Here is a 17553-nt window from a genome sequence, read left to right as displayed (position 1 = left end):
ATACAAAAGGGAAAAACCGTGACAATGCATTTCTGCAGTTTGTACAAACAAACTTGCACATAGATAATGCTTCCAGTACCCTCCAAATGGGAGGGTCAGAACCTGCTAGTCCAAGCACCATATACACGAAGGTGGTTAGAATTCCATTTAGAAAAACCACAAGATTTTAAAGCAGCTATTGCTCTGCAGATATAATCCAAACATTCTGGGCAATGACGCTAAAGTCCAAAAAGGTAAAGTAATTTAGGTCTGCATAATTTGGTTTGGTGTTGGGCCTGAAGGCTGGGTCTCAGGCAGAAGTCTCTGCACCTGAGTTTTTGCTCTACCCTTGAAGGTCAAGCGGGATTATCATTCATTCTTCCAATTTTGTGCTCTTCTTTTCCCCCAGGATAATTCTAAGTTGGCTTCAGCTTTCCCGTGTTTTGTTGTCCTTTGCTCTGGTATTGTTTTTTGTTTGCTTTAAATCGTCTTCATTGCTGAGATTGTGGGGTTTTTTTGTTTGTTTGTTTGTTTGCTTGCCTAACCAGTGTAAACAGTACCAACGAAGGTCATATCTACCCACCCAAAAGCTCCAGTCACAGGGAACAGCCACGAACGCCCCAGCCAGGAAAAGGTGCACTTGCTTTTCTCTAGCGTCCACAGGCCACGTGCGGGAGGAGGGGCCGCCTTCTGATTGGTGGCCGGAGTCTCGCCTAGGGGGCGGAGCCACCTGTCTGTCCATCACCACATACTGGGCGGGGCCTGGGCGGGCAGGCCTGGTTGTAGGGCAGAGTCAGGACAGCGGGACCCAATCTCTGCGCTTTGCCTCTACTCGGCCACCGCTCCTCCAGTGCCGACCGCGAGGCGACGGTTGCCGGGGCACGCGCCGCCCGTTCCTCTTTCCCGTTGCGAGCGGCTGGCGCGCAGGGAGGCGGCCCCCAATCCGGCCGGGCGCCTCCCACTTTCCGAGCCGCCGGGGAGCCGGAGGATGGCGGCGGTGGCAGCGGCCGCCCGGGAGGAGGCGGTGCGGAGGCCGCGGAGCGCGGTAGCAAGCGGTAGCGGCCCGTCGCGGCGGCCCGGCAGCGACCGCGTCCGTACGGCTACCTGAGCACCAGCCGCGAGCTGTGTCCTGCCTCGCTCGCTCGTTCGCTCGCTCGCGGCCCGGGGCGGCGCGGACATGGGCGCCAAGCAGAGCGGCCCCGCCGCCAACGGCCGCACCCGCGCCTACTCGGGCTCGGACCTGCCCTCCGGGACCAGCGGCGGCGGCGGGGCGGACGGCGCTCGGGCGGCTCGGTTCGCGGCCCCTGTCCCCGGCGCGCAGCAGCCCAGCGCCTCGGCCAGCACGGCGGCGGCTGCTGCTGCTGCGGCGGCGGCAGCGGCAGCAGCGGCGGCAGCAGCGGCCTCGGCCCGGCAGCGCCCGCAGCCGCTCGCTCGGTGGGGCGGTGGGCAGCGCGGCGAGCGGCCGCGCGGCACAGTCGGCCTTCAGCATTCCCAGCAGTGGCGGCGGCAGCGGTGGCCCGTACGGCTCACAGGACTCGGTGCACAGCAGCCCAGAGGACGGTGTCGGCGCTAGGGACCGGGACCGGCCAGCGGGCGGGGGCCCTGGCGGGCCGCGTCTGGTGATCGGCTCGCTCCCGGCCCACCTCTCCCCGCACTTGTTTGGAGGTACGGCCCCCTGCCCTGGCAGCGGCTCCCCAGCTGGGGAAGCGCACCCCCAACCTCCCCTTGCAACGCGGTGAATGGAGCAAGTATTGTTTTAAAACAAACTGACGAAACAGCCTCGTGGTTGTAGCTTTTAGTACCAGGAAGTCAGGGGAGATCAGTAGCTGAGTGCAGTTCTGCCCTGGAGCTGAAGGGCGAGCAATTTTAAAGGCCCAAAGCCAGAAGGGACTCACGTGGATGTTTGAGTGAAAAAAGGAAGTTATCTCTCCGTTGGATCGACTCCTAACAAAACTGCGATCCTTGCGTCTCTGTAAATAACCCTACCTACTTAACTGGATACTTGTTTTCTGGGTGTATGTGTTAATGCAAAGTGTTGCTTCATCCCCAGGAAACTGCTACTTTTACAGTTGTGGCTAATGTCACTGCTGCTTTGAAGCAGATTGTGGAAAAGTTCAAGAACAGTTATTTAAAGAGATAATCTTTATAGTGATCACAACTCTACCTACAGAGGCAGTAATTGGACTAGGTCTTGCGAAGAGTGGTGTTGACTAGAATTAAGGGACAATTTAGAGGTCAGTGATGAGCTTTTATGTTTGAAACTGGAGAAAGGGTGCAATTGATCGTGAAAATGTGAACTCCGCCGCACATTGCCACCTCCTTTTGTTATGTGTCTGGTATTATACATTCATACTTAAAGCACAGAATGATGTAAACATCATCCCTTCAATTTTTAAGACCCTTTTATTTCATGTGTTTGAAAACTCTTAAGAAATTGGTTAAGCAGAGTCTTTACTGATTTGTGTACTAAAGCAATCAGAATCTAGTGTTAGTTCGTGAGAATGTGATGTTTAGTTTCTACCATCTTAGATAGTGATATTTTGCACGATTGGTACGAAAGTACTTAGCTTTTAGCCACCTTATTATTTTTGAAGTGGCTTTGTTTGTTTTATATGTGAGGTTCTGGGACTCTTAAGTTACTGACCTTGTACGGCAAGCTCTTTACCACTAAGCCTAACACCTAGTCCGGCACTCAAATAACTTACCTTATGGTAAGTGTTGCCGTGTCAATAATTACAGCAATGTTTTGAAGGGTGAAGCATCTTTAAAAAAAAAAATACTGTTTTTGAGAAAAAGAATATGTCCTTACTGTGATTTGAGGGTCTAGTTTCCTAAGAATTGTAGAGTACATATGAACCAGAAAGGGGACTAGGAAAAGTATTTTGAAGTTAATATTTTATGTACTGAATACTACTTTTATTCAGTTTTTCTCAGGACTGACGATTCTCTTGACAAGAGTCATCAGTATGTACGTTTTTATTTTGTGCCAAGCCTTGGAATGCAAGTTCTTTCTTTTCTTTTTCTTTTTTCTTTTTTTTTTTTTTTGTTTAAGCTAATTCTTAGATTTGCTTACCTAGTTGGTAGTTCTTTAGGAGTCTTGTGTTAGGAAGATAGGTTTGGTAGCAAGATAGTGACACTGGGGGTGGGGGAGCTTTGCTCCTCCAGATCTCTGCTGAGGTTGAGTTTTAAAGTCATCAGTTGTGTGGAATGGTTTCACCTTTTTCCTCCAGTTCATTAGGAACTATTATAGACTTCTATCATTTAAGAAAAATAATCACTCGTTTGTGTGAGAAAGTTCGGTTGACAAAGGCCTGAAGGGGATCAAACATGACCTTACTTGAGAAGGGGTCAAAATAGTGGTGACCTGAAATACTTGTTGATGCAAACAGTGAAAGCCATCCTTAGTGGCTTTTCTTAATGAGGCTTGTATGTGTATGTCAGTGGGTGGGGTCATGAGAAAAACTCATCGGAGCATGTTTCTAATCATTCCAAGATGGAGGGAGTTAGATGTGCTGCTGTCTTCAGTCATTAGACCTGATTCTTTACATTAACTTCATTTTATTATGTTTTATACCAGTACATTTATTCAGTTACAGTTAAAGGTTTAGAGTATGCAGTGTTTATTGAGTTATGAATCGTTAGGGCATACCTAATGGACTCCAACTGAAAAATTGAGAGAAAGGATATTTCTAAGTTAAGGGAACGCACTTATTGTAACTGTATAAAGCATCAATGTGTGTGTTGTTTCTTAACCAGAAAGTATGCTACAGAATACCCCAGAGTACCGGTCTTTGTGGATGCTTACTGCTATGTGTTGAAAGAGAGGACCTAAACCGCCCCTCTTCAAACGCTCTACTCTTAGGAGTGTAGCCAGTAGATCGGAAGCTTCTCTATCGCAATGAGTTGCCAAATAGAGTGAGGTTTTTGTGATGATTGTTGCCATTTGCGCTCTTTGGGGTGTGTTTTGGCTGCACACATTCTTTTTTCTCTCTAGAGAATTCAATGACTGGAAGGGAGGTGAGTGGCCAGACATTTCAGCTCTGTAGGCATTGAGTTCTCGTGGAGATTAGGATATAGTTAGAATCTGTGTGGAGTTTTTAGAGGAAGCAGGGGCTGGCTTGTTTTCATTTACTTTAACCTAGACTGGTGAGGTGAATACCTTATGTAGAGGGAACACAGGTCCTCTCTCTCGATACTGATAACCGTCTGGTCCCAGATTGGTCTCTAAGAGCATCCTTGACATTTGGAAGCCTTGATATCTTAAAGAGGATTTGCGTGACTTTATTTTATGCCTAGATTTTTCCACTACATTGCTGATGTTCATGAAAGCTGTTAATAGGAATGCTAAAATGGTCTTTTCTGATGTAGCTGTCAGAGGAGTGAATTAGACAGTTAAAATACCCCAAATGAGTGGAGATTATTTGTAGAGAAGTCCTGTGGGCTTCAGTAATGTCTGTGTGGTAGTGAGGTAGTAAAATGAATTACTTGAAGACACTGACTGAACCAGCAGTTCCTTGCTTGCTTGTGGCTGCTTAATTGTCATGAGCTTATCTGGGTGTGGCTTGCCTGTGAGTAGTTCAGCAGCCTGTAATCCAGGCGTCTCCTGTTCCTTACATTGAAAAAAACTGAGCCATCATTTAAAACTGAGTGCGTTAAATAAGACCTGTGTTCCTAGGAAGATTTATATAATTAATTTCCAGCACAAATGTGGTTTTATGGAGTTGTTCTCAGTCATTACTTACAATAGATACTGAAATATTTGAATTTGAGAGATGGTAGGTAGTTAATGTGCTCTTCATTCTTGGATTTTCCTCTTATACAGTTTTTCTTGGGGAGGGGCAGAAATTGCTTGCTTGTGTGAAGGGGAAGCCATGTTGGTAACAACCACTTCTGCTGTCCCTGCCAAAGGACCTATATGGTTAATATTTCTCACTTGTACACTCCGACTATCTTTGAGGACCACAGGTGATATCCTATGTTGCTTGCTGAAGTATGGCTTCTGTCCTGCTTTAAAAATTGTTTGGAAGTAACCTTGAGGTTGGAGGAATGGACTGGGTTGCACAGGGTGGCCCTTTGAGAGCTGCAAGACTTGGCTGGTGGGAGAGCTGTCTGTTGTATGCTCACACAGGAAAGCCTGCTGGACTCCCTTCTGCTTGGTTACTTTGCTTGGTGACCAGTAAGTAGGATCTTATTGCTGTCTGTCCACCTATCTCTTACTCATCTTGTGCATTTTTTTGTGCAAAATTGTCCTAATGTTCTACTTATCACTCTCACTGGCTATACATACAATCTGGGGTGTGGGCAAATGGACTGAGAGAAAGGTTCATGAACTGCTTTATGTAACAAAGACATTTTTGGATTTACTTTCTTATATAAATAGTCCTAAGCATTTTTTAATGCAAGTTTGTTTAAATTTTGTGAGTTCTGAACCATTTCTAAACGTAGGTTCTAAACATTAACATGTTTAGAAATTGGAGAAACCATGGTACATTTTTGTGAATAAAAGGTTCAGAGAAAAACTTCTGTGTTGTAAGAGTACTTGGATTTTTTTTTTGTTTGTTTGTTTTTATGTTGCTTTTTAGTACAGTATTAGAAACACATCTAGTTGATGCAGTACATGTTCATTAGCGTCTGTAGGTCAGGAGTCCGGGCACAGCGTAGTGGGCCAGGGTGTTGGTGTGGGCCCTGGGACTGTTGCTTGCTCTCACCTGAGGAAGATTCCCTCAGGTGAATTAGCATACTTTATTTTCTTGTGGTGGTTAGGTTCACAGCACCTAACTCTTCTCCCCCTCCTAATTCTTAGTGGAGTCATTGTAGAATAATGGATTTTGTCGTGGCGGTTCCCTCCCTCTCTTTCTCCCTTTCTCCCTCTTTACCTTTTTCTCCATCTCCTTTTTTGTTTTGTTTGTTTGTTTATTTGTTTGGTATTTTGAGACAGGGTTTCTCTTTGACTGTGACGTTGTCATGCATTTATGTTGTTTACTTTGGTCCTATTCACTCTGCCATCAACTTCTTTTGTTTCCTGTCTCCTTCATCCTCCCAATAGTTCTCCTTTTAGTTTCATCCTCTTAAAATCTGGATTTCAAAAACATGAAGTATTTGTGTTGAGTCTGGCTTATTTCATTTAACAATAACTCCATTTCTGTCTGTTTTCCTGAAAATGATGTGTCACTTTAAAAGATTTTATTTCATGTACGAGTATTTTGATTGTTCGTATGTCTTCACATGTTTGTGCCTGCTGCACAAATTCATAAGATGCCAGATCCCCTGAAATTCAAATTTGTGAGCCTGAAGTTTGGAGCTATGGTGTGGATGTTTGGAACTGAACGACCTCTTTAAGAGGAACAAGTGCGCTCTCTCGCTCTCTCTCTCGCTCTCTCTCTCTCTCTTAAATTGAATTTATATGAGTATGATGTTGCTGTCTTCAGACGCACCAGAAGAGGGCATCAGATCCATCAACCATTACACATGGTTGTGAGCCACCATATGGTTGCTGGGATTTGAACTCAGACCTCTGGAAGAGCAGTCAGTGCTCTTAACCGCTCAGCCATCTCTCTAGCCTGGAACAAGTGCTCTTAACCCTGAATTGTATCTTCAGCCCCTTAACTGCATTCTTTATGGCTGAGTAGAACCCCACTGTCAGTGCATATGTCATAGTTTACTCATTTATGAAGGAGACCTAGTCTGGTCCTATAACTTAGAACAGTGTCACTGTGAACGTAGAGGTGCAGATATCCCTGTGATATGCTGACTTGGATTTGTTTAGGTATGTTCTATTTCTAGTTTTCTGAGGAGCTTTTCACTGATTTCCATCATGGCTTGCTAGCGTCAGCCCTAGCAGAGGGGGCCATATCTGTTCCATCTCAGGCCCAGTCCATCCCCTTTACCGCCTTTCACTGCTTAGTGCATTTAGGCCTGGGCTCTACTCAGGAGGGAAAGGTTTAAACACTATGAAGTGGGAATTAAAAGTGGTCATTCTAAAATCTGGTTATCACATTGTTAGGTTGATCAGCTTAGAAATAACTTAATTTAAGTGAGCCCTACTTTTAGTCTACTTTCTAAAAGTGTGATCATTTATGTGGCAAGGGTAATAAGTGACCCTGACTCTTAGTCCTTTAAGAGGTGCGTGAGGTGTCAGTACAAACCGAGGCTGCCCTGGCCTGGTTGCCTCGAAGCTGAGAAGGCTGGCTGGAGATTACTGTGGTACTATGTAACAACTTCTGGAATAGGACTTTAGGCAAAATGCTTGAGTGTGAATTGCGGTGGTGGGGAGAATGATTGTTTGAACTGTTTTTGAAGGATTTTAGAATTCTTGATAGACTGTGTAAGTCTACAGACGTTTTGTGGAGTCCATCTGCATTGTCCAGTCGGGGATGGACTAGCATAGTAAGGTAAGAAGAGAGAACTGGACTTGTGGTTGGAGTGTGGGAAGGGACAGTTGTGGAATAGAGGCGAGTCTGTGTTTCTCTTTATTAGAGTTGACCTGATGACATTCCAGCAGACATTAAGAGGAGCAAGCCCGAGACTGGGATAGAAATTAGAAAGGCCCTGTGGTGTGGCTGTGTCAATGATGACTACAGCTGAGGTAGGAAGAGGTGGCAGGATTCATGTATGGTTTTAAAGGTAGAGCCAAGAAAGACTCAAGGTTTTGGTTTTGGTTTCAGTTTTTGATTGTTTTATTAACATCCTGCTAAACCAAATTTTACATTTCTTCTGTTCTTGGAAATTATTAGAGAGATGGAATTATTAAAACCCAAGATCTACATATGACCAAGGTATATGATTTTTGTTCCAGGGGTGTAACCTAAAGCAAGGTATTTTTTTAAGGAATATGTGAATGTTTATTTTCCCTTCGTGAAATATCCCTGGATGATATGAGATGTTTTGTATAAGTGCAGAATAATAAGCACACCTTGAGTATGTTTTTCAAAAACAATGAAGTTATGAAATATATCTGAAGCTAAGAAAATAATTCAAGTTTCAAATATATTCAGTCAATAATTGTAACTTGAATAACTAAGATTAATCTGACCGGTTCATTAATTTATCTTATTTGCATATATGTAAACAGGGTGAGGCATAAATACAATATATATTATATATAAGTATATATATGTATTGGGTTATTACATGTGATTTATTCCTAAATGTCAGATTTTGTGTTGAACAATATGTTGCATTTTTATTGATTTTTGTTTCACTAGCTTTATTCTTTATTGCTTTCTTTTTCATTTTAGAGTTACATTTGTTTTGTAGCTGCTTTATTTTTTATTTGTTCTCTAATGTTAAAAACACTATTAGGCTTTAATTACCTCTCAGTACATCCAATCCTTTTCCATATCGTCTGGATGCTTCATGGTTTCATTGTCACACACTCAGTTGTCTTTAAGAGGAGTCATTTGTTGACCCACAGTACAGTTGGCACTTTGTGCCTGGAAACTCTTTCATGGTGTGGCTTAGCGTTTGTAGTTGGCAGCTCTGGTGTCGTTTTGCCACTTTGTGTTAACAGAAGCAACTCGCATCGTGGTCAGAAAATGTTAAGAGTGTGTAAATGGGGGCTGGAGAGAGGAGAGCACACTGTGGTTAAGAGCACTTGCTGATCATGCAGAGGGTCTCGGTTTAGGTCCCTGTACGCACATGGCAGCTCAGAACTGCCTGTAATGCCAATATAAAATAAATGTATAAATCCTGTAAAAATAAATAAATACACTTTAATCCCAGCATTCAGAAGGTAGAGGCAGGTGGATCTCTGTGAGTTAGAGGTTAGTCTGGTCTACAAAGCCAGAACTGTTACACAGAGGAGAAATCCTGCCTCAAAAGAAAAAAAAAAAGAAAAAAAGGAAACCTAGCTCAAAATAGCATTAACTAGGAAAAAGCAAATCTGTTTGTGATGGATCCCAGTCCACCTTCTTATCTAACTGCTTGTGCTTCAAGTTTTTTTCAGTGTGTGTGTGTGTGTGTGTGTGTGTGTGTGTGTATGGGGGGCATGTAGGCATGTACATGCATTGTGTGGAGGTCAGAGTTCAATGTTGGATGACTTTTCTATTGCTTTTCAACTATATTGTGGGGTTATGCCTGCATGGCAGGGTGAAGTGGAAACATAAGGGGTCTTTGGAAAGTCAGTTGTGTTGGGTGGTGTTTTGCCGGGGCAAACACGTGAAGGAACATTTCACTGAAGCAGACACAGGGGAAAGGATGCTCTGCTAAAAGCAAGCACATGAAAGACAAGTTACAAGGATCCTTTGCTAACAACACTAAGGTATTAGTCCGCCTTACATTGTCTAGTTGAGCTCTGTTGTTAGTCAGGACTCCTTAGGGAAAAATGCACCCAAAAGACTTCTGGTGGTGTGCCTTGGATTTTTCCTGCTTCTGCAGACTTGGGCTGATTGGCAGAGTGATGTCAGCTGAGACAAATGCAAAAGCAAGACACATGCTGAGGCAAGACCCATGGAGGACATGTGGTATTTGGAGGGCATATAAAAAGGACTCAGCGGACACTGATGGAGGCTGAGCCAGGCTTGCTTACAGAGCTAGCTGTGCAATGCTTGTTGGTCTCAAGTCTTTGCTTCACTGAGAGAGAAGCACAGCTGAGATCTTCTCCATCCTCCTGATCCCTCCTGCTGACTCCTGCTGAGGCTGAGGCCTGGCTGTCTCTGCTAGGTAGTGCCACCACTGCTGATTTGTGTTTGCTGTCCTGACTCTACTGAACTGGACTGCTGGTGTATCCATGGAGTGTTTGTGAGTGATCGAGCTGCCGCTGCTGACCTGGGAACTGAACTGCCGATTTCTAGCCAACACAGAAGGAGGTTGCTCCAAAGAACCTTTCTAAACAGGCCCACTTCCCCCGGATCCTTCTTTCCCACTACCTCTGGTGGGTGGTGGGCTAAAAGGGAAGTTAAAGCATTTTAAGAGCCACCATTAAAAATAGATTTTGAAAAAAATTAAAGTTACAACAGGGATAATATGCATGTTTGAGTATGCATGCACGTGGAAGCCAGAGGTTGACACTGGGTGTCTGTCACTGTTCACCGTTAGTTGAACATGGAGCTAGCTTTCTGTTTCTGATAGACTAACTGGCCAGCACTGCAGAATCTGCCTATCTCCGTCCTGTCAGCCCTGGGGTAACAAGTATACCTCACTGTTCTGTGTGCTAGAGATCTGACCTCAGCAGCTAGCTGATTCTAAGCAAGCACTACCCGCTGAGACATCTTCCCAGCTCTCCACCTTACTTTTTAAGACAGTTTCTTGCTGAACCTGGAGCTCACCTGGAGCTGGCTATGGCTAGACGGGCTACCAGTGAGCTCCAAGGATGCAGGGCATTCAGACTCAGGTTCTCTTGCTTGTGCAACAGCCACTATGTTGACTGACCCATGTGTCTAGTCTCTGCTTTTTATGTTTTTAACATTTCTTCATAATTCTCTTCAGACTATCGAGTTATGCTTCATAGCACATTTGCTGTGCCAGGGTTGTAGTAAAAACTTTGCAAATATTGATTGCTTCTTAAGATGTACTTGAAGGCTACATTATGACATTTTAAAACAGGATTACTGGTTACTAAAACTATTGTCATATTTAAATCACATAAAAATGTGTTCTAGAAAAAAGCAGTGTGCTGTTGATGTAAAATCTGTTGCCTTGGCTTATTGAACAAAGAAAGGCGACCTTATTTGAGCTCTGTTGATGAGATGGTCATAGAGATGCCTTAGAGGGAAAGTGAAATACAGTGTGCTTAGAGCGTGGCTTTTGTTTTTGTTTTTTTAAACATTTTTATTGTGAGATACAGAATCCTGTTTTTTTTTGAGACTCCTGATACTGTGCTTAAAGTGTGTTCTGTGTATGCATGCATGTATGATGCTAGTATGTGCCCTTTCCCCTCCTGGTTATTCAGTTACTAGTTGCTTTTACTTTTTGTTCAGCTTTTTGGGTTTTTGGGGGGCATTTTCCTTAAATATTTGGTGGTTTTGACTGGTCATGTAAACACTAAATTGAAGCACTTGTAAGCTAATCGGAAGCTTTCTATACATATAATCATCTGAGCATTTTGGAATGTCGAATTGTGTTTTCCTGTGCTTGGTAATATTTTCCAGAAATGGCATTTATTCCATGTAAGAAGTCATCGTCAACATGCCCCCTGCAAAGACTGCATGGAAGCCAGCCTCATACTTGTAACTAAGCTCTTGCTTGGGCCTCCTGAGTGCTGGGATCACAGTGAAGAGAGAGGTTTATTTTATGTATGTTTGTATCTGGGTCTGGGTAAATGTAAATGGATGGTGGTGTGTATGTGTGTGCAGGAGGGTGTTCTAGGCCTAGGAGTTGTGATGCCTGCTTTTTACATGGCTCATGGGATCCACACAGGGACCTCATGATCTGAATAGGTGGTGCTCTTGACTTCAGAGCTCTCTGTCCAGCTCTGAAAAACGTGTTTTGCTTTTTTAAGACTTTTAATTTTATGCGTGCGAATGGTTGCCCTGCATGTATGAAAGTACACCGCAATGCCTGGGGCCTGCTGAAGCCAGGAGAGGGCGTCATACCCCTTGGAACTGGAGTTGTGAGAGACTGTGGCTTGCCTTTTGGGTGCTGGGAACCAAACCCCAGAGTCTCTACAAGATTATTAAATGCTCTTGCCACTAAGCCATCTCTCTTAACATAACTTTTTATTCCCGTGTTACAGGAGCATAGGGAGAAAGATCTTTTTAAAAAGTGCGCTTTGCTCAGATTGAGTATCAAACAGTGTATCTCTGCCTTTGACTGTTCTGTCGCCTCATGGTCCAGAGAGGTCCTCTCTGGAAATCTCTAGTAAATAGAACTGGATTTCCTAGCCATTCAGAGTCAGCAGAGCTGGGCGGGCGGCTTGCAGCTCCTTGCCTAGTGTGGAGGGGATGCTGCCCTGTGGACAGACCTCCACTCTAAAAAGGCCGAGACTGCTGTAATTAGGTCGTGCTTCTGCTTTCCTGATTTCACCTGAAAATTACCACTCATTTACATGCTTTCCAAAGACTAAGTACTACTTTCTCATTGTGTCATTAGATTAATTTTGTACATTGTGTATATTTTATTTTGGGAGCTGGTGAGATGGAGTCATTGATAAAGAGTACTTGCTGCCAAACCTGACAACCTGAGTTTGGTCCCCAGAACACACAGAGCGGAAAGAGAGAGCCGTCAGAACGCGCTCTTTACCCACTCTGCCCCCAAATCATAAGCCAGCCCCAATCAAATGCTTTCTTTTATAAGAGTTGCTGTGCTCATGGTGTCTCCTCACAGCAATACAGTCTTTAATTGGCAAGAATGTTGTCATACAGTTTTGAAATCCTCTTTTTCTGTTTAATGTGTTTAGGGGATTTTTCTGGGAGAGACCATATAAACCCAACTCTTGTTTTTAGTTGTATGTGTACATTTCTTTGATTCATATGCACTGTAGCTCCTTAAATCCTCCCTATTATTGGGCCTTTAGGAAGTTCTAGTTTCTGTGGCTGTTACAGATTAAGTAGGACCTTGCATATGCTAGTTAAGCTGAGCTCCCATCTCCTTCCAGTGCTGTATTAAGTATCATTGAATAATATGTCTCTGCACATGCACAAACTCTTCTAGTATGGATACTCTTTTGACAACGGTAGGTATAATATAGTGTGGCCCTAATCACCTAAGGTTGTTGTTAGACTTGGGTAGGACACCATAAGAAAGCAAGCTGCATGCATGTGCAAGCCATGCTTCAGGGCTTCCCAGGCAACCACTTCTCAGGCTTTTGGTTATTTCCCAGTACTGGCATTGAGTCCAAGGCTTCCTGTCTGCCAAGCAAGTGCTCTAACACTGGCTGTAACACCAGCTCTCTTTACTATTTGAGATAAAATCTCATTAAGTAGCCTGCCTCAAGCTTGTGATGATCCAGTTCTAGCTTCCAGAACAGTTGGGATAACAGGCCTGAGCTGCCGCACCAAACTTCTCAGGTTTGGTAATTCAGCACTGACTGCACAGCTCAGGAGAACTCCGCCATTGTTATTGCAGCTTTATTGTGAAAATTAGAGCAGGGCCAGCAAAATGGAGCCCTCCTTCCCTAAGATCAAGATCCCTAGGAGCTAGAAAGGAGAGCTGGCACTCTTCCCTGGGGCTGTGGCTCCCATAGAATACCTGCTGTGCGCCTGCACGGGAGAGCTCCTCTAAGCCTTGCTCAAGCCATATCACTTTTTTGGATTTCATTATGTGACATGATTAATTGGAAATTTGCCAGTCTACTTACTGACTCTAACCTTCATCGCCCTCCCTTGAGCTTGGGGCTGACTCAGAGCCCCATTCTCCAATCACAAGGAGTCCTTTCTAAGCTTCCATTCTGAATGTCATAAAGTCAGGTGTGGTCCAATCACTTTGGAAACAAAAAAAAAAGAAGAAGCTCTGCCAGAACCTTGGGATTTTAAAAAGAAAAACCCAGACAAGTTCTTTATTATACAACAGTTACCAAGAAACAAGATTTTCTAAATAGTTCTAAATAGAATGCACGATTTAATTTTCATTAGACACCAGTCGTCCGTAAGGCATACTAATCTATTCTGTGCCATGCTGTTAGATATTTTTCCTGTTTTGGTGGTAAACCTTTCGCTTGTGTTTCTTGAGTACTGGTGAGAATAGTCATCCACATGTGCTTGTTGTCAGCCATGTTTGTCAGGTGTTTGAACAGTGCCTGTTCAACAACTGTCTCAGTTCTTAACATAAACTTATATTGCACTGTGATTTGCTGTCTAATGTAAATACATAGTGGGCTTTTTTGTGTGTATACATATTTCAAATATGGCTTCTCGTACACTGGGTTATAAAATAAGGTTTTATTAATGAGGGTCACTGTATTGATCTTTAATAGACACGGGGTGATGAATTTAAATTAAAATGGTATTTATAAATTTGTTCCTATAATTGAAGAAAGAAAAGATGTTTACCTTTTCCCTCTCTTCTCTTCCTTGTTCCTTAGACCGGGGTCTCACTAAGTAGCAAATGTCCTTGGCTAGCATGGAGCTTGTATGTAGACCAGGCTGGCCTTGACGTCATAGGGGTATGTCTGTATGGCTGTTTTTGGTTTGGGGTTTTAGGTTTTTTTTTAAACTATATAAGTTATATAATGTTAATTTCATAAATTAAATTTCCTAATATATGGAGCTCTGTATGTCTTATTCTTTTGAACATTTTTGTTTAAGAGTAAGGAGAAGTTGAAGATCAAGAAGACACTATTTGTGGTAGTATATGAGAGGCTATTACTAGCCTATGGATAGCATTTCTATAAATAGCTATGTAGTATTGTGTCCTTGTATAGAAATATGTAGTGGAAGAGTTAATTCTTACCAATAAGATTGATACTTGGGGGCTGGAGAGGCGGGTCAGAGGTTAAGAGTGGGCACTTTCTTGCAGAGGACCTACATATAGTCCCAGCACGTCCGTCAGGTACTTAAACTGCCTCTGGCCCCAGCCCTGGCATCTCCCTCCACAGGCTACTGCGCTCGCTCACACATAGCCACAGAGAGTGGAAATGTTAAAAATGTAAAATATCAATTTCTAATGGATTTCCTACAAATTAAAAGTATTTTTTGGCTTAAAACTGAGAAATATATACTGAGAGAGCTTCAGTAACATTAGTGGCATCTTGTTTCTCCTTACGGGTATTGTTTTCCATCTGTGATCCTTCAGTTACAAAGCCTACAGATATATTCCCAGTTACATCTCCAAGTAACACTTTGCACAAGGAAGGTGATGTAATCTCCCATTTTATAAAAGAGAAAAACTAAGGCTCTGCAGTATTCAGATTTTGAATGACTGGATCAATCCAGTGTTGGTTTCTTTCTTTTTCCCCCTGTTTCACCGAGTGTTAGTTTCTTATTGGTGCTGTAACAAATCTCAAATGTGGTAGCTTTAAACCACACACATTCCTGATCTAACAATGCTTGTGGGCAGAACTCTGCAGTAAGTCTCTGAGTGGGCTCAAATCAAGATATTGGCAGAGTGCTGCTAGAGACCTCTGGGGCAGTCTCTTCTTGCTTTCTCTGGCTTCTAGAAGCTGCTTGCACTTCTTTCCTCATGGCCCTGAGTCCATTCCTAACAGCTACCCACATCAGGCCAATTGCTTTTCACACCGCCATTTCTCTAGTTTAGACTCTTCCACATTTAAAGGACCATTGTAATTGCCTTGGCTGTGCCCAGACAATCTTTCAGATCAGTTGGTTAGGCTAACTCCACATGCAGCCTTAATTTTTCTCTGCCAAGTAACCTAACACATTTCCAGGACTCGGGGTTAGACATGGCCAGGGGTCCAATCTGCCCACCTTGAATTGTAACCCTTGAATGTCCTTGCTATGTCCTGTGCTGGTTTTTTTTTTTTTTTAAAGATTTATTCATTTATTATTTATAAGTACACTGTAGCTGTCTTCAGACACACCAGAAGAGGGCATCGGATCTCTTTACAGATGGTTGTGAGCCACCATGTGGTTGCTGGGAATTGAACTCAGGACCTCTGGAAGAGCAGTAGGGCGCTCTTAACCGCTGAACCATCTCTCCAGCCCCCTGTGCTGGGTTTTTGATGTAGCATAGAGAAAGAAAATGGTTTACTTTTTAAAAACATAATTTGAGTAAATTTTAATGTTTATCAGCTATTATAGCTAAAGCCTTTTATATAAAATTTGAGATAGCTAAATAACGTTTTTTTGTTTTTGTTTTTGTTTTTGTTTTTAGGTTTTTCTCTGAAACAGCATAGATGGGTGGATTTTGAAACATTGGGGGAAAATGTATATTCTGATTTCAGCCTGAGCAATCCAAAGCAGAGTTGTCTTCTTTTTGTTCCTATTAAATAAAATGCTTAGTTTGTATCTGTTTATTACATAGTTTTCCTAGGATACTTAGTGACCATGTTGAACTTCATGGTTAAATAGTAAATAGTCCATGAAAATGAGATACATAATGTTTTGTGCTTTACATTGACTTTTTTTTTTTTATAGAATAGGTGTATTTCATCAGATTTAAAAAGGGAGTTATAGCCCTAACTTCACAATTGACTGAAGTTTCTTTTTGACTTTTTTTTTTTTTTTACACGTTTGTGTATTTGAGTGTGAAAGAGTGCAGAAACACCTGTGCCACTCTATGGGCGTCAGAGGACAGACAGACAGCCTGGCATGTTGGCCCTTGGCTCCACCTTGTTTCATGGTCTCTTGTTCGCTACTGTGTGCAGCAGGCTTCCTCATACCTGCCTCGGTGTGCTGTGGGAGCACTGGGACATGGGGTCTGGAGATCGGAAGAGTCCTCCCTTACCTGGTGCACGCATCCTCCCTAGGGAGCGAGCAGTCTCTCTAGCCCTTGTCCGTCGTCTTTTGAGGTGGGGGCTGGGAGATAATCTGATGATTTAGTGCGATTCTTCTTGGAATCTTTTTTGAAGATTTATTTATTTATTTTCTTTTTCTTTTCCTGAGCTGAGGACCAAACCCAGGGCCTTGCGCTTGCTAGGCAAGTGCTCTACCACTGAGCTAAATCCCCAACCCCGAAGATTTATTTTCTAAATGCTAGCAGAAAGAAATCTGTATTTGTAGAACTTGATGATTGTCAGGCCTTTTTTATAAACTTTATTTTAAAACTATTTCAGTGTTTTCTTCCTGAATGTTTTCTAATTTTATTGCGTGTGCTGAGCTCTGTGTATACACGGATACTAAATGTAGGATTGGACCGTTTTAACCAGTGCATATGTCATGAACATGTCATTAACACAGGAGGAAGTATTTTTCCTGTCCTTCTGAGAGTCTGCTCAGTGCTCTCTGTTGCTGTTACTACTATAACTAGCTTTGTTGTTGGATTTCATATAAATGAAGCTATACCACATGTTCTCACTGAATTTGGCTAAATGTAAAGAAGGAAGAGTTAGAATGGAGAGACACTGGAAAGGACCATGCAGTCCTCTCCCCCTACATTGAAACATTGTACTGTAATCTGTGAAAATGCCCAGTGTGTTTACCTGATGACAGACATTTAGACTTACGTGTGCACATATCTCTAGTAAGAGAATAATCAAAAGTTCATATTTAATTTGTTTCCACTTAATCCATTCTTAGTTTTCAGTTATTGGTTAATTTAGGATTTCATTAAACTTTTAGATAATTCACTGCAACAGTGGGGTATGGTGGTTGGTTCACTTTCAGATTGTAAATCATCACATGTGCAAAATTAAGGGAATTTTATTTGTAGGACCATGTTTCAAAGTGTAGGAGAAACTACTTGTTCAAGGAATATAGAAGCAACATGAGAACATTTGCATGTTAGGTGTTTATGGTTGTAGTTTGATCTGAGTAGTTTTGAAAGTCAGGTAAGTAGGCAATGGCAGATTTGTAGTCGTGTGTGTGTGTGTGTGTGTGTGTGTGTGTGTGTGTGTGTGTGTGTAGAAGCCAAGGAAATATAAATGAGTCAAATATAGTGTTTTATGTTCCGTTTAGCTGATTTGAAACAAAGACTGGAATTAAAGGAGATTTCAGCTTTATATAAGAAGAACCAGAAAAGGCAGTTCTTAGAGCCCTTGAAGGTCGGAACTGGTGAATGGGCCAGAGCAGGAGGTTGGAGGGT

General features: G+C 42.8%; 1 protein-coding gene across 1 annotated transcript in view; it reads left to right on the top strand.

Moving 5' to 3' along the window:
- The first annotated feature begins 527 nt into the window (after positions 1-527).
- The window catches only part of Znrf2 (zinc and ring finger 2), a 77558-nt gene continuing 60532 nt past the window's right edge, over positions 528-17553 (top strand). Inside the window, 2 exon segments of the mRNA XM_032906455.1 lie at positions 528-1384; positions 1386-1644. Of these exon segments, the coding sequence (XP_032762346.1) occupies positions 1157-1384; positions 1386-1644 (487 nt within the window). The 5' untranslated portion in view covers positions 528-1156.

The sequence above is a fragment of the Rattus rattus genome, chromosome 6, assembly GCF_011064425.1.
Source record: "Rattus rattus isolate New Zealand chromosome 6, Rrattus_CSIRO_v1, whole genome shotgun sequence".
In the NCBI taxonomy this organism is placed as follows: domain Eukaryota; kingdom Metazoa; phylum Chordata; class Mammalia; order Rodentia; family Muridae; genus Rattus; species Rattus rattus.
Note: the sequence above shows the minus strand (reverse complement) of the source record. Positions and strands in the feature narration are given on the sequence as shown.